The 23,227-nt window shown below is 44.1% G+C and overlaps 1 protein-coding gene across 1 annotated transcript in view; it reads left to right on the forward strand.

The window, feature by feature from the left end:
• The window catches only part of Cdc123 (cell division cycle 123), a 47,703-nt gene that overhangs the window by 670 nt on the left and 23,806 nt on the right, over positions 1 to 23,227 (forward strand). Inside the window, exons 2-6 of the mRNA XM_052157751.1 lie at positions 2,565 to 2,636; positions 8,548 to 8,605; positions 9,514 to 9,546; positions 18,395 to 18,490; positions 20,312 to 20,418. Coding sequence (XP_052013711.1) covers positions 2,565 to 2,636; positions 8,548 to 8,605; positions 9,514 to 9,546; positions 18,395 to 18,490; positions 20,312 to 20,418 — 366 coding nt within the window. The remainder of the gene's footprint in view (positions 1 to 2,564; positions 2,637 to 8,547; positions 8,606 to 9,513; positions 9,547 to 18,394; positions 18,491 to 20,311; positions 20,419 to 23,227) is intronic.

Raw genomic sequence — 23,227 nt, forward strand, 5'->3', positions numbered from 1 at the left:
GTGAATTGTTGCATCCTTTATCCTGTCATTCAAATGCAAGGGAGCCAGGTGACTTTCCCCAGCCATTCAAAACCAATTATAAAATCTGAAGAATGTAGGTTAGGACTCTTCGTTCATTAACAGGGATAGGTCAAAGGCCTTGGGGATCCACCGCTGAGTAGGATTTTCGACAGTTTGCCTTTAGGCGGATTGCCACTTATTTGGACACCAACTCTCTCCCTTTTCCTTCTCTCCTCCTCTGGAATTATGAAGACTTGGAAGAGCACTTTGGGCTATTTAAAAGACATCTCCTTTCCATCTTCTTATGCAGACATAGAATCTGCTTCTAGTTATACGTATTGTAATGGGATTTATAGTAACACAGAAGAGGTAATTCTTGCATTTGAAGATGGCCAGTCACACCAGAACAAAAGGAAGAGCTCTTGCCACAGCAGCAACTCGTGTCTATCACACCACACGTTTATCTTTCTTAGTTGATATTCCAGTCCTGCACTAACTTATATAATTAAGAGTAGGCTGCGGGTCTGAAATGTCGGGGTTATTTCTCTGGTGTTGGTGTGACAGATAGTTCACTTGTGAAGTTGCCAGTCCTGTGTGTGTGTGTGCAGAATATCCTTTTTTGTTTATTTTGTCTGTTTTTTGGGAGAATCTGGTTGTTCTTGAACTACTGACCTTCCCACCTCTACCTTCCCAGTGCTGGGGCTACATTCATGTACCACCATTCCCAGCCCTATGTTGAACAAAATTTAAAAACTGTCCTTTGCCCTCACCGTAGCTGTCTGGTATAACCTCTGGCATTGTGCCTCTGGCATAACGCTCCTCTGCCTCAAGCAGATTAAGCGTACTTGATTAAGAATTAGATTGTAGCCAGGCGTGGTGGCGCACGCCCTTAATCCCAGCACTTGGGAGGCAGGGGCAGCCTTTCTAAGGCCAGCCTGGTCTACAGAGTGAGTTCCAGGACAGCCAGGGCTACACAGAGAAACCCTGTCTCAGAAAAACCAAAAAGAAAAAAAAAAAAAAAGAATTAGATTGTAGAGTCAGAGCCCTCTGTCTGGCTTTGAATTCTGGTTCTATCAGCATCTTCAGAAGATTACTTAATCTCTCTAAACCATACTTGAAAAACCTAGAAAAGTAATAGGATTGCCATGAACATTGCATAAAAAAAAAAAAAAAAAAAAAAAAAAAAAAAAAAAAAAAAAAAAAAAAAACTAAAATGTTGCCACTCTTTCGTGGCACATAGTAAATGCCTGTTACCGTTTGGATTTAATAAGGCCTCATTACGGTGAATTATTTTAATTCACTTAAAATGTATACCACGTATAGGTGGCTATGAAGATGGCAGCGAGAAGGAAGTAAACCAATAACTGGGATTTTTCTGGCATCCCTGGACAAGTCTGTGACTACATATGTGTACACACCTGCCCATGTGGAAGTTTCAGGACACCTTGCAGGAGTCTGTTTCCTCCTGTGCCACGTGAGCCCTGGGGATTGAACCTCCAGTTGCCAGATTCCATGGCTGGTGCCTTTACCCACTGCTAAGCCATCTTACCATCCAGCGTGCAAGCATTTATTCTGTATAAAACCATCCCCTCTGTTTGATTCAGAGGGAATCAAACGGTGCAGGACGGTGCAGGACAGCCGGTCTACACCCCAGACCATGGGGGGCGGAGGTCCTATAGTAGCTTGTTTCAATTGTCTGCTTCAGTGCTCAAAATATATGTTCTGGCTACAGTTGTAGCATTATTATTTTGTGTTTGCGATTTTTGGTTCAGAGCTGTTTATGCAAGTTCATTTTTAAAAATAATTATTTTTATTTGTTCTTCCAGAATTTTATATATGTATACACTGTATTTTGATCCTGTTTACTCCCTGTTAACCCCCTTCCACTTCTCTGAGGTCTAAGTAACAGGGTCCACCTCCCAACGTAGGGATGTCTGTGTGTACACACAGGTAGGGTCATCCTTCAGAGCCTGGGGAATCTTCCACTGTCCTCAGCACCTGAGAAAAAACGTCCCCTTCCCACGGCAGACCATTGTCAACTGCTCTCAGCTAGGAGTAGGACTGAGACTCCCTCCCTGTTTATGTGGGAACTCTGCCCAGCAGGCCATCCTCTGGCACATCCATCAGTCTTCCACATCGGGGCCAGGAGACAGCAGCTCACTGGGGGCGTCCATCCTCTGGCCTCCGCCCACTCATTAGCAATGTTCCTGAGCCTTGGTGTGAGGTTGAGGTAGCTGTGCTGTGGAGAAGTGAGCGTTCCACAGACACTCATTCACACACTCATTCTCGCCACTCTGGCCAGCTCTGATTTGTCTGGTTGTCTGGATTTGGCTAGTCTTTTGTTTTCTTATTTTACTCTAAGAACTATTGTGGTGATTGTGTAAGCTGCATTGTGTACTCATGTTATATTCTAGTCATACATTCTTTGTTCCATGTTAAAATTGAAATGATGTAAATGCGTTTGGTCTTTACAAATGATTATACACTGAGCCGTGCGCGTTGGTTCTCCCCACCATGGCTGCTTCTTCTAAATGATGCCTTTTTGGTGTATTTTTTTTTCCCAGTGTCATTCTCCCGCTTCCGCAGAATGTGAAAGACTATCTACTTGATGATGGGACTCTCGTGGTCTCAGGAAGGTAAAGTATATGAGAAAACAATTCTCTTTCCAACCTGACGTTATACTGGGTCTCTGGGAATTTCACCCCAGTCACCCTCATTCCCAGTCCGTGTCTGCCTCCCCACCCCTGTGACCTCCCCCAAGAAAAAGGAAAACAAAAAGTCCAATCTGTGTTATCTAAATACTCACTGGAGCATGGTCACACTCTCAGTGGCCTGCTCCTTAAATAGAACTGAGTCCTTAGCCCCCTGCCCCTGGCCTTCCCTCCCCCCCCCTCCCCGCCCCAGGAACCAACAGTGGTGGAGAGCAACCCTTCAGCGTCCTTCTTATGCTTTTTAAAGAGTTCTCTTCGATGGCTCCCTTTCTAGGCCAGGCCGTTCTTTATAATCTTAAAGGAACAGTATACTCATTTCATCTGAACATTTTTTTTCATGAATATAGATTAGCCTGGGCACGCCATCCTCTTCACTCAGGAGGCAGAGGCAAATGGATCTCTGTGAGTTCAAGGCCAGCCTGGTCTACACAGCAAATTGCAGGCTAGCCTGAACTACATAGTGAGAGCCTATCTCAAAATAAGCTCATAAGCCGGTCCTGGAGATTGGTTTCCTGTCCTCATGGTCGCACAACAAGTCCTTCTACCCCTGCTCTACCTCCTCGGCCCTGAGGCTTGCTCTGGCCACCAGGTTGGCCTTCAGATTCGGGTCTCCTGTGTCGTTGTCCTGAGCGCTGAGGCTTACGGGCAGGCAGCACCACAGCAGCTTCCTCAACAGTTTGTTCTTCACAGATGACCCGCTCCAGTCCCCTGGGCTTTAGCAGCTGCTCCCGGAGTCCCTGTTGTTTTCACTCCGACCTCTACTGAGATCGAAACCTTCACCCTCACTCTCTCTCTTCCGTGGCTGGGTGGACAGTAGCGCCTGCTGTACGTAGTTCATCCTTCAGCTCCCGCTGTTTTGTGGTGATATTTATTCCCATCACTGCCTGCAGGAGTGCAGTCTGATGAGAACAGGAGCTTCCCTCGCCTCGGCTGTTGGAACAGCAGGACCTGACCCCTCAGAGACGGGTGACAAGGCCTGTGGAATGGACCCCACACTGGGAATTGCAGTGTATCTTCTCAGTAACGTTAGCACAAACTTTATTTAACTCTTACTTTGTAGTTCATTCTTGAGACTGGTCTCATTATGCTGCCCAGGTAGGCTGCGTAGCCCTTTTCTCAGTCTCTTGCTTGCTGGGACTAAAGCTGTGTGTGTGGCAGACGACAGCTTGGTCTCATTATTCCCTGTTGTACTTTTAGTGTGGATTTCTGGATGGTATTTCTGGCTTCTTAGCATTGATGACTCTTCTTGTTTGTTTGTTGTTTGTTGTTTTTCAAGAATGAGTTTCTTTGTGTTGCCCCGGCAGTCCTGAGCTTGCTGTGTAAACCAGGCTGGCTTCAAACTCCGATATCTGCCTGCCCTTTGCTTCTGAGTGCTGGTTCAGCATGACTTAAGTTAGCCAGTGCTGGCTCATACTTGTAGAGTCTGACACTAGGCAGTTTATTTTAGACATATGTAAGTATGCTACAATTTTGGAAAAAAGTTTCCAGTAACAATGATCTTAATTCTCTATGCACAATAAAGCTTAAGGTGTGATTGTATCGAAACCTTCTGCAAAGTACATGTGACCTGTACCATAAAGATGGGTTCTGTAGCATAAGAGCCAGGATCTGGTGTGGTCATATAGATAGCATAAGAGGTCACCAGACCATAAAGTACATGTCACTTCTTCCCAAAGGATGAATTCTATTGACAGAGAAGCAATGCTCAAAATAAAAGTCAAAAGAGAGGAAGAATTTGGATAAAACATTAATAGTCTCGGGGATTTGAGTGTGGCCTGGCCCTGCATATAGCAGATTACCAGGCTATTAACGACATGGATACCCAGCCTCCTGGATGGAAAAACAGGTATACACATCCCTTCCCTTGAAGAGACAAGCGTCCATCTTTAACATTCCTGGTTTCCCAGGTACTTCTCTGTGGTGCCCTCTACATCTGAACTTGAAGAGCCTGCCCACCGGGTGGAACATTTCACTCCCCTTCTGCCATCCTGTAACTGACCGAGTTGGAGGTTGCAGCTGGGGGGAAGCTGTTATAGCAACAGTACTATGCAGTACGCCCAGACCACCTGGGAACCACCCTTTTGGGTTGGACATTTAAACCGTCCTTTTAACTACAGAGTCAGTGCTTAAATGCCAGCTGTGTGTAAGATGCAATACAGAAAGTATAGACTCCTGGGCTGGCAGGATGGCTCAGTGCCTGGAGGCACTTGCTGCTGAGCTTAGCAAACTGAGTTTGAAACCCGAAACCTACGCAGTAAAGGACAAAGAACTCCCACCGGTTATTCTCTGTCGTCCATATATATGCCATCACACACATACATGTAAACAAACAAATAAGTAAGTGTAAAAATATTTTACATAAAAAAAGAAAACTATCCCGGGCCAACAAGATGGCTTAGCAGGCAAAGGAACTTGTCTTCAAGCCTGACCTCAGTTTGATTCCTGAGTCCCACCCACATAGTGGAAGAAACTTCTGCAAATTGTCCTCTGAATTTTATGCATGTACCATGCCATGCATAGATACACATGCATGCACACATGCACACAGTTAAAAAAAACCAACCCCAATCTCTTAAATTGTAAAAAGCAAATAACATAGTCCTGAATGTTAGCTTGGTACTTTGAATTACCTTACTTACTAAGACTGCACTTTGAAAATGTCATCATCGTTTGCAGTGCCTTATTTTGAGTCATACTCATAGTGGCATTATGATAAGTTCTCTACAGAACTATGAAAACACTGATTTTATATCTATGTATACATATATATGCAAACACACATGCATAATGCAAGGACAATGTTGATTTTAGAGTAACAAAAATACAGTTTTAAGATTTTAAAATTTTATATTCTTATTTATTTTTATTGAATGAGGTTTTGCTTTCATGTTTGTCTGCTTGCCACATGTGTGCCCTGTCACTGTGGAGGTCAGAAGAAGGGCATTAAATTTTCTAGAGCAGGAGTTCTAGACAGCTGTGAGCCACTGTGAGGGTGCTGGGAATCGAGCCCAGGTCCTCTGTAAGAGCAGCCAGTGCTCTTAACCACTGAGCCCTCATCTCTCCAGCCCCCACAGTTTGAAGTTTGGAGGACCTGCCTGTTGTATGGCTAAGTACAGCATGTGAACGGTCACATTCATTGGAGGCTACAGTGTAGCATTCAGATAAGTGCAAGAGCCTGAAGGCTGGCTCCGTAGGGACTCACAAGTGGACCTCACACTGGTACTGTCACTCCCCGGAAGGTGGTGCCTGGTTATTAGTCTGTGGATGTGGGAACTCAGCCCTTTAACATCGTGGAGAGTTGATTAGGGTTTGAGGAACTGATGTCACTACAGATTGACTGGTAAATTAAGAGTGTCAAGTTTGTATTCACAAAGGGACTGTGCTGCTTTTTTCTAGTACTTGGAAGAACACATGGTGGGCACACCCAGCTGTCTTGTGTCACGATGGTGTCTAGACATCTTTTATTTTCAGTGGAGTTAAGAATTGTACTTTACATTTTGCTTCATTTTCTGTCCATTATCGCTGATATTTTGTAGATGTTCTTATAGATGTGTACATATAACATGTTTTCCACCGCTCTGACTAGGGTGAGTACACTGTTGTCAGCTGGGACTTGCTTCTGTGGTGGAATTTTGTTTCTCTTGGTTTACTGTTTTCTTGAAACAAGCTCTAGACTGTCTGGGGAAAGCCTTAGGGGTAGTTATTTGTATGAAAACAGCTTATTCTCTCTTGTGCTTGCCGTTGGTGAGCAGAGTCGTTAGCTTAATATGAAATTCTAGGCAGAAAATTGTTCAAGTTTAAAATTCAAAGGCACAGCTCACTAGCTTTTAAGATGCTCTAAGGCCCCATGCCATTCTGGTTTGTGCTCCTGTTTTCTAGGTAAATAGGCCTGGGATTTTCTGTTCTGTGTTTTGTTTTGCATGATAATCATCTTGATCCTGTATCTATGGGGGCATAATACCAAAAATTTAGTAGCTTTTAAATCAGGGCCCATTTTGTTTTTCCATTGCTTTTCTATCAGTGTCTCTCGCATTGCTGCATATCTTGGTGAGCAAATTCGCCACCAGCTTGTGTTCTTGATCATCTTTCCAGAGTGTGTACATAGCAGGCAGCCTGAGAAGCAGACAGCTGTCTCCTTCCTGATTAGAGCAGCTTAGCTACTTCCCCTGGGTTACGCCTGCAGCAGGTCTCTGGATCCCTTTGGAAAAGGTGAAGCTCCTTTCATGTTCTCTCAGGCCCTGTCAACTGGGCCATGCTGTGCTGCCCTGTGAGACTTGAGGGCCCAGAGGAAACCGATTCAGAGAGGAGCTCCTGCACTCTGCTGTCCCAGGAGTCACAGAACCCTTCATTTTGGAGTCAGGACTCTTATCTGCTGATGTCAGGCAAGCTGTGGCAAGTTCTCTGTTAGTTTATACGCATGGTAAAAATACGATCTTTCTTCAAAGGACGACTTCCTGGGCAAGTCTTCTGTTGTCTTGTTAAAGTCATCACATACGAATAAGAACTTCCTAACCGCCTTTAGAACATATCATATATTGTGCAAAACGTTCTTGTTTTCTTCTAAACAACACATTTTAATGCCTAGTGTTTTAAAACTCACAGTACATGTGAACTGTAAAAGAAACACTCTTCTGGTTATTAGGTCAGAGAGGACCACCAACCCATTCACGTTGTAGTGTGTTTTATGTTGCGTCTATGTTAAAACACTTTTCTTCCAGCTATAATGCATTGTACAGTTTTTTCTGTAGTCATTGGTGAGCAGGCTGAGGTGGGTCATCATAAGATGAACTTCCTCTCACACCTGACAGTTGATGCTGTCACTTGGATCTCCTTTTCCATGTGGACCGCCTTATCTTCTGTAAGGCTAGCTAGCTTCCTTACAGAGCAGTGGAAACATTCCAAAAGGCTATAAGGACTTGTGGTGGCCAGGCGCAGAGCCAGGTGATACTGCTTAGGATAAACTCCATCATGGTAGTCTGAAGAGGGATGGAGAAATGCATTCTGGGATGTGATGGGGGAAAGCAGGATAACCCTGTAAAGAAATATGTGAAAGTTTATGGGCCTGCCTGCCCGCCTGCCCCCTGCTCTCCATCCCTGCTCTCACGTGCTTCCTTGTGTAATTCAGTGTAGATTCAGATTAGTCCTCAATACCATCGCGTATGCTCAGTGTTCCTTGTATAAAGAAAAGATCTTCAGAGAAACCCCATCTTGAAAACAAACAAACAAACACAAAATAAAAAAGAAAAGAAAAGGTCTTGGTTTTGCCTTATGTTGTTCCACAGGCTGGGTAGATGGCTCTTCCCAGTTTTCTCTCTGTCTGTCTATCCTCATCTTGTCTGATTTTCCATATCTGCTACCACTTTCTCAAATATTTTGGCAAAAGTTGTAGATGATTCTTTCAGAATTAGGAGAGGTGGAGTCTTTCTTCCTTTTTTCAGTGCTTTCTGAGCAGCCAGAACATTTTTATTCTCACATCTTTTATTGGCATTCTACTCTCTTTAATTCCATATTTTTATTAGCTTGTGTCTCAAGAAGTGAATGTTTCTTTTTTTTTTTTTTTCTTTTCTCTGAGACAGGGTTTCTCTATTTAGCCCTGGCTGTCCTGGAACTCACTCTGTAGACCAGGCTGGCCTCGAACTCAGAAATCTGCCTGTCTCTGCCTCCCAAGTGCTAGGATTAAAGGTGTGCACCACCATTGCCAGGCAACATTTCTTTATATTGCTGATCAATCCTAAAGCTATGTGTTTTGCCTTTATTTTATAGTGCATTTGAAATTATGACCGCATGTCACCAGAGAGTATTTTTCTCACCTAGTTTTTGCTTTATCTTTTCTCAGGGAAGATCCACCAACATGCTCCCAGTCAGACAGTGGTAATGAAGAGGAGGAAACACAGGTTGGTAGATGTTGCTGCCTGCACTAACAGGTGAACTGGAGACCTGAAAGAGAATCCTGGGGATTTATGGGGGGCGGTGAAAGAGAACTGAGTCAGGACGACATTTGTCGATCAAGACCAATGCTTTAATAAATATTAGTAAATATATAGCTTGCAAGGAACCCCCTCCTCCCAGGCTTCAAGGTGAAGTCTGGCTTACTCCAATCTCAGCCGGTCGCCTGCTAAGATCAGCAAACTTCAAGTCTAGCAGATCCGGAATACTTCCGCATGGCTTCCAGGTGTGAGCAGTGGCCTGTATTGTTCTCTAAAGAACAAAGGCCAGGAATATCACAGGCTGAGAGCAGAGGCTGGCATCCAGGAATGTCACAGGCTGAGCACAGAGGCTGAAAAGCCCAGCTCAATGCTGGAGGGGGAAAGGACAGGTAGAGAATACTCTTGTCTGACCTCATTTTAGCAATCTCTGAAATACTTTCAGAGATTGTACACACGGTGTATGTGTGTGGTATATGACTTTGTGTACACCTGTGAGTGCCCCATGCATGTGCATGCAGAGGCCAGGGAAGGACATCTAGTACCCTGCTCTGTCACTCACCATCTCCCTTCCCTGAGACATTCTCTTGCTGAACCTGGAGCTCACTGTTTTTCAGCTGGGCTAGCCTTGGCCAGGCAGCCCAGGGCTACCCTCAGCCCACTCCAGCACCCTGGTTCAGGCACGCACTTCTGGCTTTCCCCATGGGCACCGAGGATTAGAACTCAGGTCCTCATGCTTGAGTAGCAAGTGCTTTACTTACCGAGCCACCTCCTCCTGCACTGTGTTCAGGGAAAGATGTCTCTTGTGTGTCATTTTTAGATATTTGCTGTCCCAGTGGCATTTCAATTGAGTGTGTCTTTTTGTCTTGTCCATGCAGTGGTCCGATGATGAGAGCACAGCCACACTTACGGTAAGAGCGCAGCTGCACAGCACGGGCAGCCTCACCCTGTCACACACGAGGCCTAAGTGCCTGCCTCCGCCCTGATGGGTTCGCCTTGGGGAGCTTGCTCTCTGTGTGATCACTCACTGTTTGTAAAAAATAACTTGTCACTGTTTGACAGGCAAGCCCAGCTTGCCCGCTTTCCCCTTCTACTTACAAAAGAAATATCAAAAAGTACATATTCAGTGCTCTGTTTGTCTTTGTTAGATTCTGAAAGATGCAATCAAGTCAAATATTAACTCTGGGGTTCCCAGATGGGTGGGAATTAAGTGAAAAAAAATCAGCATTTACTTACTCAAGGAGAGTTGAGTGGCATAAAGTTATTCCTCTCAAGTAAGACTGAAGTCCTACTCAAAGGTACTTCTGTTTCTTCTGATTGAAGAGAGATCCTTTCAAGGATCTGTGAAAAAAATATAGAGATATTTAAAAGTGGTGTTGTTTCCTTAGGTCGCCATGGCAACTGATGCAGAGGTGGGAAATTGATGCCTTGTTTACTCTGGATGCCATGGGTATCCTCTTACATATGAAAATCCCATCCCATTCAGTGTGATTCTGTCATACTCGGGCCACCAATTTGGGCTGTATGAGACAATGGTGGATATTTGATTCCTGCCACCAGAGGATTTGTAAACAGGATGATATAAGGTAGATGGCCTGGGTGCCAAAGCAGAGAGAACAGTTAACTAAGGACACGCAGAAATGCTTAAATGGGAAGCAACATGCGGCCAAGATTTTAAGATACATTCTTATGAATTCTTTGAGAATTTCATACCTGCACACAGTGTATTTTGATCATATTCTTGCCTACATCCCCCATAACTTCTCAGACCCACTCCCATCCCATCAGAGCCTTACGTCCTCTTCTTTTGGTTTCTTACCCACTTAGTGCTGTGTATATATACTCTTGGGTGTGGAACCATCTATCCATTCACACATCTGACCTGGATATTAAAGAGGATAACAGTGATTAGTGTATGAGCTCACCTGTAAACAATACAGATGGATAGATATGTATGTAACTTAACTTGGTTTGTTCCTGCTGCTTTAACAAAGAGTACTGGGTATTTATTTATTTGTTAATATTCATTTATTATGTGGGCGTGTGCAGGCACACATTTATATGGTGGGCACAGCACATGTGCACGTGCATGGGGACTCCAGATGACGTTAGGTGTCGTCGCTGAGAACACCATCCGTCTCCTTTGAGACAGAGTCTGTCATTGCCCTGAAGCTTGTCTGTCAGGCTGGGCCAGGGCTCTTCCTATTCTCCTCTCTAACTAGGGGATTATAAGTACACGCCATTATGTGAGCCTTGCGTTTTTATATGGATTCTGGGGTGAACTCGGGAAAAGCAGGTCCTCCACCTACTGAGCCATCTACCCAGTGCCCTGTTTTTTGGATTTGTTTGTTGGTTAGCATAAAGAAATGGGCGTTATCATCACGCCTCCATACGAGTATGTTGTTCCACTTTGCTTTCCTTCATTTTCCCGTTGTCTTCTCTCCTCTCCGTGGTGCTTCCGATCTCCTCAGATAGCTCCTCTCTCTGCTTTCTTGTCATGGTATCCCATTCCTAGTGAGTAATTTAGAAATAATAGAACTTTATTTCTCAAAGGAAGTGCAAGAACAAGGTACACATAATGTCTAGGGAGAGCTTATCTCTGCTTCAAGATGGCGCCGTATTTCTGTGTAAGAACATGTTAAAGGAGACAGGAGAGTTGAAAAGCCAGAAGACTGACTCTCTGATGCGCTTCATGAGGCTGTTAACCATTCATGAAGGTGTAGCCCCTCATGACTTAACTCCTTAAAGCTCATACTTTCTAATGTCAGGATTAAGGTTTGACATGAATTCTGGAGAGAACAAACACTAAAATAGAACAGTGGGAACTGGAGAGATAGCTCAGTGGGCTGAAATGCTTACCACTAATACAGAAATCGTGGGTTTAGTTCCCAGCATCTATGTCAGGTGGCATTCAACCACTTGTAACTCCAGGAGAGTTCATGCTTTATGGCTTTGGCCTGCATGAGCACCCACACACACATTGCACATAATCTTATACACTAGACAAATAAATAAATAGATATCTATTTTAAAATCAAAATTCTCTCTCTCTCTCTCTCTCTCTCTCTCTCTCTCTCTCTCTCTCTCTCTCTCTCTCTCTCTCTGTGTGTGTGTGTGTGTTTTCCATACTCCTGTATACTGAGAAGGTGCAGAATCAGTGACATTCATTATGGTATCAGAGAGCATACTTATGCTTTATCCTGGCTTTTGAATACCAGTTTCCACTAACCTGAAACTACATAGAGAAATCCAGGATTGAAGATGGGAAAGTGAAATGGGCCCACAGTACCTTGCTGTGTCAGAAACTAAGGAAATGGATGAGAATAATGGGAACCTGGCAGATTCCAGAAGCCAGCTCTCTACATACCTTTCTAAACTATCAAGGTCATGAACAGCAAGGACTGTAGGGAAAGGGACTGTTAGAGGGTGTAAGAGATGAGGGGCACATGGTACCCAACCACAGTGGATACTTCCTGACTCTGTTAGAACAGTGAGCATACTTCAGTACAATCTAGAGATTAGACAATAATGTTCTGTTTCTGTAAGCCTCTTGATTGTGATCATTTTACTCTTTTATAGAAGTAAATATATATCTATATTTATGTTAATAAATATATTTTAATCTAAATTTATATCTATCTATCTATCTATCTATCTCTGTATTTAGGGGTAAAGGGACTTAGTGGTTGCAATGTGGTCTAAAGCAGCATGGGGGAAGAATTCATTACATGATGTAACTAGAAGTAAGTAGACCTGCATAGAGAGTAGGCTTTGGGGAACAGTGGTGAAGCGCGTGGGAGAACGAGAGTCTGTAAATGGTGTGTGAGATTTCCTGACATCCAGACTAAAAAGCTAGTGGGCATTTAAAGAATTAGGTTGTCGGGCAGAGGCAAGTGGAGAAGGGCGAGGGGACACTCATGGTGGAGAACTCTTCGTGGAGGGGCTGCTGAAGCCTGGCCGGAGAAGGGAAATCCAGCATGATCGTCCTCTAGCTTAAGTAAAAGCCCATCAACTGAGAACACTCCTCCCCAAAGGCAGAGGGACAGGGTGACAGGATGAGTCACAAGCGTGTAATCTGAACACTCAGGAGGCTCAGGTGTGAGGATTGCAATCTGGAGGCCATCTTGGCTAAAGGACTTGTCTTCAAACACAAAGAGGGAAATAAAAATCAAGATTTCAGAAGCACCATGGTGAACCTATAATTTGGAACTATACCTTAAAGATACAGCAATTTAGATTTATCTGTGTCTCTCCTCCAAATCAACTCATTAAAAGTGTACATAGGACTGGAGAGATGGCTCGGCGGTCCGGTGCACTGCCTGTATTTCCAGAGGACCTAGGTTTGGTTTGTAGGACCACATGTAAGCTTATAGTCATCTGTAACTCCAGTTCCAGGGGATCTGGTGCCTTCTGGCTTCTATGGCACCAGACTTGCACACAACACAGTATATAAATACATGCAGGCAAAACAGTCACACACAAAACAAAAAAAATCAAATTAAAAAAAGTATGCATAGCAAGTGATAGTATGATAGCAAGTGACATAAAATTCTTAGAATTCCATATAAGTATGTGTACTATAGAGTTAGTCATGAATGTAGAATATACACCAGTTTAAAAATGATGGTCAGCGGCTTCATTCCTCCTAGTAATGTTTTTTTTCTTTCAGGAAATATACAGCCTTCTATAACCAGGCAAGACTTCCAGTGGAGGGATTGGGACACCAACCCAGCCATAAAAGCTTAGAACCACAATTTGTCCTGCCTACACAATGTGCAGGGTAAAAGATGGAGCAGAATTCGAGGGAGAGGCCAACCAGTGATTGGCCCAGCTTGAGATCCACGCCACGAGAGGGAGCCCAAGGCTGATATTGCTAAAGATATTCTGTTACACGTGCAACCAGGAGCTTAGCGTAACTCATCAGAGAGGCTCCACCCACCAACTGATGGAGCCAGATGCAGAGACTCACAGCCAACCATTCATTAAGCGGACCTTGGGGAAGCCTGTGGAAGAGCAGGGAGAAAGGATTGTGGGAACCAGATGAGTCAAGGGTACCACAGGAAAATCTACAGGATCAACTAACCTGGGCCCATGGGGGCTCACAGAGAGCATCCATGGAGCTGCCACGGGCCTCTGCACACGTGTAACGGCAGTTGTGCAGCTAGGTCGTCATGTGGGACCCGTAGAGTGGGAGCAGGGACTCTCCGACTGCACTGCCAATGGACCTCTTCCTCCTGGTCTAGCACCCGCAGAGGAGCCCCTAGGCCTATGCCACTGGATGTGCCGAGGTTGGCCATAGCCACTCGAGGCTCCCTTGTTCTGAGGAGAAGGGAAGGAGAGGTAGATGGGGTGGGAAGGGAGGTGAGAGGGAAGTTCTGCCAGGAGAGGAGGGAAAGGTAGCTTTGATCAATCAGGATGTAAAGTAAAATAACTTAATAAAGAAACGGAAAGAAATACACAGTAACACCTGGCCGGGGGCGGGGCACACCGCTAATCTCAGTACTTGGGTGGCAGAGACAAGTTTGAGGCCAGCCTGGTCTACAGAATGAGTTCCTGGATAGTCAGGGCTACACAGAGAAACCCTGTCTTGAAAACCTAAAAAGGAAAGGAAGGTAGGAAGGAAACATAACTTAGCTTTGTTTGACTGGAAAAAAGCAGTAAATAAAACAAACAAGAACAGAAAGGTTTGAGTTAAGTCTGCCAGATTCAGTGTTCAATCTAGGAACATGAGTAAATACAACTTTTGCATATGTTTTGTTCTTTTTAAATCATTATTATTCTCTTCTATATTATATCCCAACTACACTTTTTCCCTCCCTCTCCTCTAGGACTCACACCCACAGCCACATAGCATTATGTGGTTCTTAAAAAAAAAACGATTGAGAGAGAATGGGGAGGGAGGGAGGGAGGGAGGAGGGGGGAGAGAGAGAGGTCTCAGAACATCTAGGGATAGCAAGTGAAAGTAGTTTTTATCTCGCTTACAACCGGAATGTTTTCCTAGACAACTCATTGGTTCAAAACTGGCTAATTGAGCTGTGAGCTTGAAACAGTGATATGCATGTTGTCTGTTTATAAGTAGTTTTCAGAGTATAAAACCATGACTCCAATGTAGATATGATACTCTTTGGATAACATATTTTCAAGATTTGACTCAGCTCCTGGAGGAACCAAGCAGACATTAAAACTGGTTCAAAAAAGAATGCAAGAAGACAGTGATCAGGAGTATTAAGTCACGCTGTAACCCTCTGGTTTGAGAGATGACACCTGGATCCCTTTCGGACAGGATACACATAGGCTCTTCCTCGGCATTATGAGCTAGCTACAGGTTACCAAGTTCATATTCAGGTATAATGAAAAATCACATGATGGTTGGCTATATGTAGACTTTATAATTTAAATTTTTCTGTAGGATTCATAGTTTAGTATTTCATAAGGTTGAATGATTTTGAGGATTTGAGGGAAACAGTCACATGTTTTGAAATGTAATAAATAAATGTGGGTGTCCTGCATGGCAGCAATTCCAGCAATATGGAGGTGGAGAGAAAGGTTCAAGAGTTCAAGGCCAGCCTGGGCTACATAAGAACCTGTCTCAAAGCACACCAAAACAAAACAAGTTTAAACAAATCCAGGTTTTTTTGCATATTGCCTAAAGTGCACACAGCCCTGAAGTTAGTCCTTTGTAAAAACCAAAGCACAATGTGTGAAATATGGCAGTCCTTCTGTGCAGTACTTTGTGGAGTAGGGAAGTGGAATAATTTGTCTTTGTAATTGTGCCTCGTACTCTTATTATTTTAATTTTTTTGTGTATGGGAATTTGCTTGCCTGTATGTCTGTGTACTACATTTATGCCGGGACCTGTGGAGGCCAGAAGAAGGTGTAAGTTCTGGAACTGCTGTTACAGACAGTTGTGAGTCAGTATATAGGTTCTGGGAATCAAACCCAAGTCCTCTGGGAAGTGAACCCAGTGCCCCTAACCACTCAACCATCTCTGCTGCCCCAGTTGTAACTGGGATGGAAATCATTGCTGATGCAGATCTTACATGATGGCTTTTATTGACAAAGCTCTATGACAGATCTGAAGCTTCTGGTGATTATGAGGAAGGAATTTGCATCCTTTGACAGGAGAGGCAAAGGCAGCTCCTAGTTGAGTTGCTCGTTGAGGGGCGTCTTCCTGCTGTGTCTAAGCTGAGTAGGTGGTAGTCTAGTGGAAGAGGACTTGCTGGCCAGAGTCTTTCTTACGTAACCGTTTCAGAGCCCGAGTGGGTCTCAGTGTTACAGTGCTTGCCTGGCTTGTTTAGGTTGTGTCAGGTCCTAGCGACAGTCAAAGTTGGTTTTTTTGTTTGTTTGTTTTTTGTTTTTGTTTGTTTTTGGTTTTTGGATTTTGGGTTTTTTGGATTTGGGTTTTCAAGAAAGGGTTTCTCTGTGTAGTCCTGGCTGTCCTGGAACTCACTCTGTAGACCATGCTGGCCTCGAACTCAGAAATCTACCTGCTTCTGCCTCCCAAGTGCTGGGATTAAAGGTGTGTGCCACCAACGCCCGCCTTTTAAGTTGTTCTTAACTTTTAAGAGCTTACTTTTTCTTCTCAGTTTTGTTGTTGTTGTTTGTTTTTTGGATTTTTTTTTTCCTCTTCCATGGGTTAGATCTTGAAAGTCCACAGGAGTCATCTGGGTTTTGTACTGTGTAGGTAATTTTAATTAGATTTTTTTTTCAGAACCTGCAGTTGCCCAGTAGGGGGCAACAACCCCCTCTGTAGAGGCTACTGTAGTCTGATCGTGCCCGGAAGAGTTTGTGACTGTCCTTGTGTTCTGTCTTACCCAAAAGTCCATTTCCAACCCCCTTGATATTTACCTAAGCAGGGTCTGTTGGTAATCAAGCGCATCTTCCCACTGAACAGTTGTATTTCTGTTAATTCCTGGTTGAAGCAAATACTAGACTGTTTGAATTACTTTTTTACTCAAAAATGTCTTTTTCTAACTCTCAACCAAAAAGAAAAGGACATTTTAACTTTGTTTGTATTAAAACTTACCTGTAAATAGAAGTGTTTAGGTATAATTTATCCATCAGGTATTTTCATTTTCCGTAAACCTTTTGCAGAAATGACCCTTTAAGAATAGGTAACCTGAGTGTATGCATAGGCAAGTTCCCACCGGCATCTCTTCTCCCAAAAAATACTTGCTCTCTCTAGTCCCTGTGAGTGTGTGTGTGCATGTACGTACCATGTTCTCACTAGTCCCTGTGTGTGTGTGTGTGTGTGCATGTATGTGCCATGTTCTCACTAGTCCCTGTGTGAGTGTGTGTGTGCATGTATGTACCATGTTCTCACTAGTCCCTGTGTGTGTGTGTGCATGTATGTGCCATGTTCTCACTAGTCCCTGTGTGAGTGTGTGCATGTATGTACCATGTTCTCACTAGTCCCTGTGTGTGTGTGTATATGCATGTATGTGCCATGTTCTCACTAGTCCCTGTGTGAGTGTGTGTGTGCATGTATGTACCATGTTCTCACTAGTCCCTGTGTGTGTGTGTACATGTATGTGCCATGTTCTCACTAGTCCCTGTGTGTGTGTGTGCATGTAGTACCATGTTTTCACTAGTCCCTGTGTGTGTGTGTACATGTACGTACCATGTTCTCACTAGTCCCTGTGTGTGTGTGTGCATGTATGTGCCATGCTCTATCTAGTCCCTGTGTGTGTATGCATGTTTGTGCCATGTTCTCACTAGTCCCTGTGTGTGTATGCATGTACATACCATGTTCTCACTAGTCCCTGTGTGTGTGTGTGTGCATGTATGTGCCATGCTCTCTCTAGTCCCTGTATGTGTGTATGCATGTATGTGCCATGTTCTCACTAGTCCCTGTGTGAGTGTATGTGTGCATGTGCCATGCTCTCTCTAGTCCCTGTGTCTGTGTGTGTGCGCGCGTGCGCACGCGCGCGCATGTGTGTGCATGTGTGTGCCATGCTCTCAGTAGTCCCTGTGTGTGTATGCATGTACGCGCCATGTTCTCACTAGTCCCTGTGTGAGTGTGTGTGTGCGCGTGTATGTGCCATGTTCTTGGAGGCCAGAGGAAGGTGCTGGGCACCGTCCTCTGCTGCTCTTTATCTCAGCAGACTTGGGGCTTCCCCTTTCTGTTAGGGAGGCTGGCCAGTGCTCTTACCTGCTTGTCTCTACCCTGCAGTGCTGGGGTTACAGGCGTGGGTAGCCATGTCTGCTTTTGTGCTGAGGGGTTAAGCGTGGGTCCCTATACTTGCTGCACTGAGCACACACATCACTGCCTCATCCCAGTTCTTCCCAGCCCTGCCCAGACCCTTGAGAGACAGTGCCCGTGTAATGCCTCTTGGCCTTGAACTTGCTGTCTAGTGAAGGGTGCCTTGGGCTCCTGGTTCCTGCCTCTATTGGCCATGTGTGGGATTACAGGGCATATGCCTTCACACTTGGCTTTAGACGCTGGCATTGTTTAAGTATTCAGAAGGTACCACTGATTTGTCCCTCATATACCACGTACTTGGTGACATCTGTGTTTTCAGAGGTATGGGGTTTGATTGTTTTGGAAAGTACTATTTAAGAAATTGATTATTTTATTTCTCTTTCTGGTAAATACTATTTTCTTGGTGATTTAATTGAGAACAGGAATGAGAACAATAATTTGTATTATATATAATTCTATTTTTGATACCCTAACTAAAACATTGAGATATCCATCATGATTTCTGTATCTTTTCTAATAATGTTGACTTGCTCGTGATTTGTTTTCTGTCTCTATAGGCACCAGAGTTTCCTGAGTTCAACAGTCAAGTCCAAGAAGCTATCAATTCCCTGGGGGGCAGTGTCTTCCCGAAGCTTAACTGGAGTGCCCCAAGGGTAGGAAGACACAGAAAACTCACTGTTTCAATAATTGTTTGTTTTATTCTTTATTTCATTTTATATTCCCCCAGAGGATCTAATGTACCTTCCATTGCATTCCTAATTTCAGGAAAAATACTGTTGAGATTATTACACTTTTCCTCTGTTGTTTTATTCTTTTGATTTTGCTGTTTGTACTTTATGTGAAATACTATGCATTCTGCCAAGAGGCAGTGTGGTCTCTTGTATTGCCAATTGTGCTAGCATTCTAGGTATGTTCATAGTTTGCTTTATTAAAACTTCACTCACTCAGTTGAGCAAGATTTTCTCTACTGAAAAGTACTAATAAATATGTTGGAGCAGAGAGATAGCTCAGTGGGTGAAAGGGCCTGCCATCTGGCCAGATGACATCCTTGCACACACACACACACACACACACACACACACACACACGCTTGTGCACAGTGGCTGTCCTTTTGCAGGCACCCTGTCCTCATCGGAGGTCGACTACTCCCTCAGTCTCTATTTTGCATCTTTAGAGTTAATAGTTGCATTATTTTTTATTCATCTGTATGGTTTGCTGTGTACATACTGATGTTTTTATGGAATTAAATATGATATTAGGTATACTTTCTTTAACTAGAAGTTCATGCAGAAGTTTTTTAATTCATTTTTAGTTTCTCAACCAACTTTTCATCTATATGAATAATGTTTTAAATTTCCTTTGTTTCCCTCTTAAGATAGGAAGATTAATTATTTCTGCTTATAAATTCCTTATGCACCTGTTCATTTGCTTATGGAATGACTTGTGTGAACCAGTGCTTTTTCTATGCAGTGTGGATAATTGGACAGTTTGGGTAATTGTTGGTGTTTTCAGTGTGTAGTTTAACCTGGGTCTGGTCTGTCTATGGAAGTGTGACTTCCTCACTCTGCACTGAGCCCGGTTTCTTTGTGTCCAGTCAGCCCCTGCTTTAGGTTGCCATGGTGAAACTGTTTGACTTCCTTCCTTTTTTTTTTTTTAAATATTTATTTATTTATTATATGTGAGTACACTGTAACTGTCTTAAGATGTTTCAGAGAAGGGCATCAGATCTCATTACGGATGTTTGTGAGCTACCATGTGGTTGCTGGGATTTGAACTCAGGACCTTTGGAAGAGCAGTCAGTGCTCTTAACCACTGAGCCATCTCTCCAGCCCCTTGACTTTCTTCCTGATCAGATGGACGGGGTCTTAACTGCCCTGAGCATCCAAAGTCAGGTGCTTGTCGGTCGGTCGGTCGGTCGGTCGGTCGGTCGTCTCCCCCGACAGGAAGGACGGGAATAACTGCTCTTACTTTTGAGAGCAGCTGATTCTTCATCACTTGAATCTCTGCGCTGGCCTGTGTGACTTCATTAATCCTCCTTCCATCTTAGCATGGAAAACATTGCAAAGTATTTGGCCCTGGTCTAAAATGTGTGGGTCCTCCTATCTCAGTGTGCATAACTACACTTTTTTGAACAAAAAACTACACTTGTTTATTTTGTTGGTGTCCTTGTATGTGCATTTTTGGAGGCCAGAGGACAGTTTGTGGGACATGGTTCTCTTCTTCCATGTGTGACCCAGATCCTGCCATCAGGTGGCCATTGCCTGCTGAGCCATCCTGGTCTTCCGTGTACGTAACTGAGCGTCGGGCCTGTGCTCACCCTGTTCTTTTTGTGACAAGTGTAGTTTGCCATCTGACCGCTCCATCGGTCTCCTCGGCTGGTCTTTAAGCCTGGAGGTGTGTGCATTACTGTCCTCCTTTGTGTGCCTGAGCTGCACTGTGGGCCGGGTTGTAACTCACACATGTTTATTGTTTAGGATGCATACTGGATAGCAATGAACAGTTCTCTGAAGTGTAAAACTCTCAGTGACATCTTCCTGCTTTTCAAGAGTTCCGACTTCATCACCCGTGACTTCACACAGCCGTAAGTGTCTTGTGAGTAGCCGCTTCCCTTGGTGACATTCCACTCCTCCATAACAGTTCTGCATCACAGGCTGCTTCTCGGCCCTCAGATGAGGGTTAGAGCAGATGTTTCTTTTTCTTTTAAATAAATGCTGTACAGTGGATATGCCTAACTGTCAAGATAGGCAGTTTGTTTTATATATAGCAAACATTTTGGTAATTTTCCTGTTAAAAATTCAAATATATATATATATATATATATATATATATATATATATATAAATAATAGAAAATCATAACTACTCATGAGGAAAACAGGAAAGCTGTCCTGTAGAGGACAGTTACAGGCGGTGGTGCTCTCCCAGCACTGTCTGGATCCAGGGCTCAGACTCAGGTTCTCAGGCTCAGTACCAGATGCCTCCACCTCCTCAGCCATCGTGCCTGCCCACCTGCCCACTCTTCTTCGTCCAGGGCTCTCTTGTTTGCTTTATGTATATGCCTTTTGCTTGCATGTGTATGTCTGTGTGCCTCATGCATGCCTGTGACCTTGGAGCCTAGAAGACTGGACCTGGAGCTGGCGTTGTAGATGCTGCCTGCCGCAGGGGTGCTGGGCATTGAGCTGGGGCCTCTGGAAGGTCAGCTGGTGCTCATAGGCACTGTGCCAGCTCCACAGTTACACTTGACAGTGGGGTCCCGTTGTTCACACTGCTCTGTAGGTTATATTGCTACCAGACACAGGCAACGTGATGTGTTGAACAGTCCTCGTCTCTTCTATAAAGCTCTGCAATAAAGATCCTTAAAGTTGAGGATACACTTAAAAAAAAAATAGATTTACTGTCTCCTCTTGATGGTCACTGTTCGACTAAAGAACTCAACCTGCTGCTGCTGATTATGGCCGTCCAGAGCACACACCACTGAGCGTGTGCTTCCCTTCTTTGCTTTGTCCCAAATGCAGAGAAGCTATTCTAGACATCCCTCCCCACTGTCTTCTAAACACCAGTTAGCTCAGCTAAACTAGCCTGCAAACTCAGCTCTAAGCTACAGAAATGCCGTGCCGGCCTGCGTTTGCGCACAGCGACATACTAGCCACGCAGTTGGGTTGGTCCTGCCAGTGCGCTCTGCTCAGCCTCAGCTCCTATTTTCAAGGAGATCCTAGCATGACTAGGCTGTTAAGTCATCGAGTGTGTGTGATTAGTGTGCATGAGGCCTCGTGGTCAGTCCCTAGCATCGTCAAAAACAAAAACAAAACAAAAGCACCCCAAACATACAGAGGCAAGAGAGTTAAGCAGGCATTTCTATAGCCGTGTATTTCTGGCTTTATAGAAATTAGCAAAATTAAAAACAAAACAAAACACTCTTCTTTATGGTTGGCCTCACTGGCACAGGTGTCCCTGGGGGGGGGGTGTTAATGGCCGTCATTTGTCATTTTGATAATGTAGCAGTGCTTTTACATTTGTATTCTGGTAGATCCCCCTGGTTAGATGAAAGCTATTTCCTCTCATCTCCCACCTCCCATAAGGGCTTTTTTTTCTTTTTAAATCTAATGCCCCTCTTTTTTTTTTTTTTTTTTTTTTGGGGGGGGGGTTCTAGACAGAGTTTCTCTGTGTAGCCCTGGCTGTCCTTGAACTCAGGACATCAGACCAGGATGACCTTGAACTCAGAAATCCACCTGCCTCTGCCTCCCAAGGGCTAGGATTAAAGGTGTGCATCACCACTGCCTGGCTTAAATCTAATGCCACGAATAAAGAGATTTTGAACTATATTACGCTCACACTGCTTTGTATCCATTAACTAATTGATAGGGCCTCTTAAGTGACTTATCCTTCATTGCAGAAAGAATGTGAAGACATCTTTGTCTTTCCAAACATAGGTTCTCATTGCTTTTAACTTTGAAGCTGATGGTTTTAAAAATCAGCTTTGCCATGCAGCAGTGGATGGTAAAACTACCAGCCAAGTTTTACATTTTTTTTTTTACTTTTTTAAAAAAAAAGATTTATTTCTTTCATATATGCAAGTACACAGTAGCTGTCTTCAGACACACCAGTAGAGGGCACTGGATCCCATTACAGATGGTGTGAGCCACCATGTGGTTGCTGGGATTTGAACTCAGGACCTCTGGACTTAAGGACTTAAGAGCAGTCAGTGCTCTTAAGGAGGAAGTCATGGCAGCAAGTGACCATGAGGTCTTAGATTTTCAGTGTTCGCCCACATATGGCCATGCTTCTGCTGTCGTCTGCTGGGGCGTTGGAGGGAACACTGTCCGCTCAGCCAGCCACCATGAGTTAGGCATCACTGAAGTGTAATCTCTGAGGTGCAAGCAGGAAGCAGGTAGTTAACAGGGAGAGCCTGAGCCTGCAGGCATGGCTTAGCTGCAGGGCACCGGCATAGCACCCTTGGAGCCCTGGGTTTGACCCCAGCTTAATAAAGTAGAAAAAACAGAGAAGACTTTTTGTCACCGTGTCTTTCAGAAGCTGTCCGAGATTAAGAGTGGAATTCTTTAGGTCCCAAGAGGTCAGGCAGTGTTTACTCTGCTGAGGCCTAAATCTGCTCACGCACCGCTTCAGCGCCCCACTGCCAGGTACAGATCCTTTTCAGAGTGCCTCCATTAAGGTGTATAAGAGAGTAAGTTGTCAGTGATTATTCTGATAAATAATTGATCTGTGCCAGTTCTTACAGCAGCACAGAAATGAATTTGTATTGTTTACACTATTTTGAGGCTTACCTTGATTAAAGAAATCAACATTGTATTATAGTCAGGATTCTTTTAATGTTTTAGTTTTGTTGTTTTAATTGTGTGTATATTCCTGTGTGGAGGAACCATGTGTGCTCTT

Source organism: Apodemus sylvaticus, chromosome 14 (genome assembly GCF_947179515.1).
Source record: "Apodemus sylvaticus chromosome 14, mApoSyl1.1, whole genome shotgun sequence".
NCBI classification, from domain to species: Eukaryota; Metazoa; Chordata; class Mammalia; order Rodentia; family Muridae; genus Apodemus; species Apodemus sylvaticus.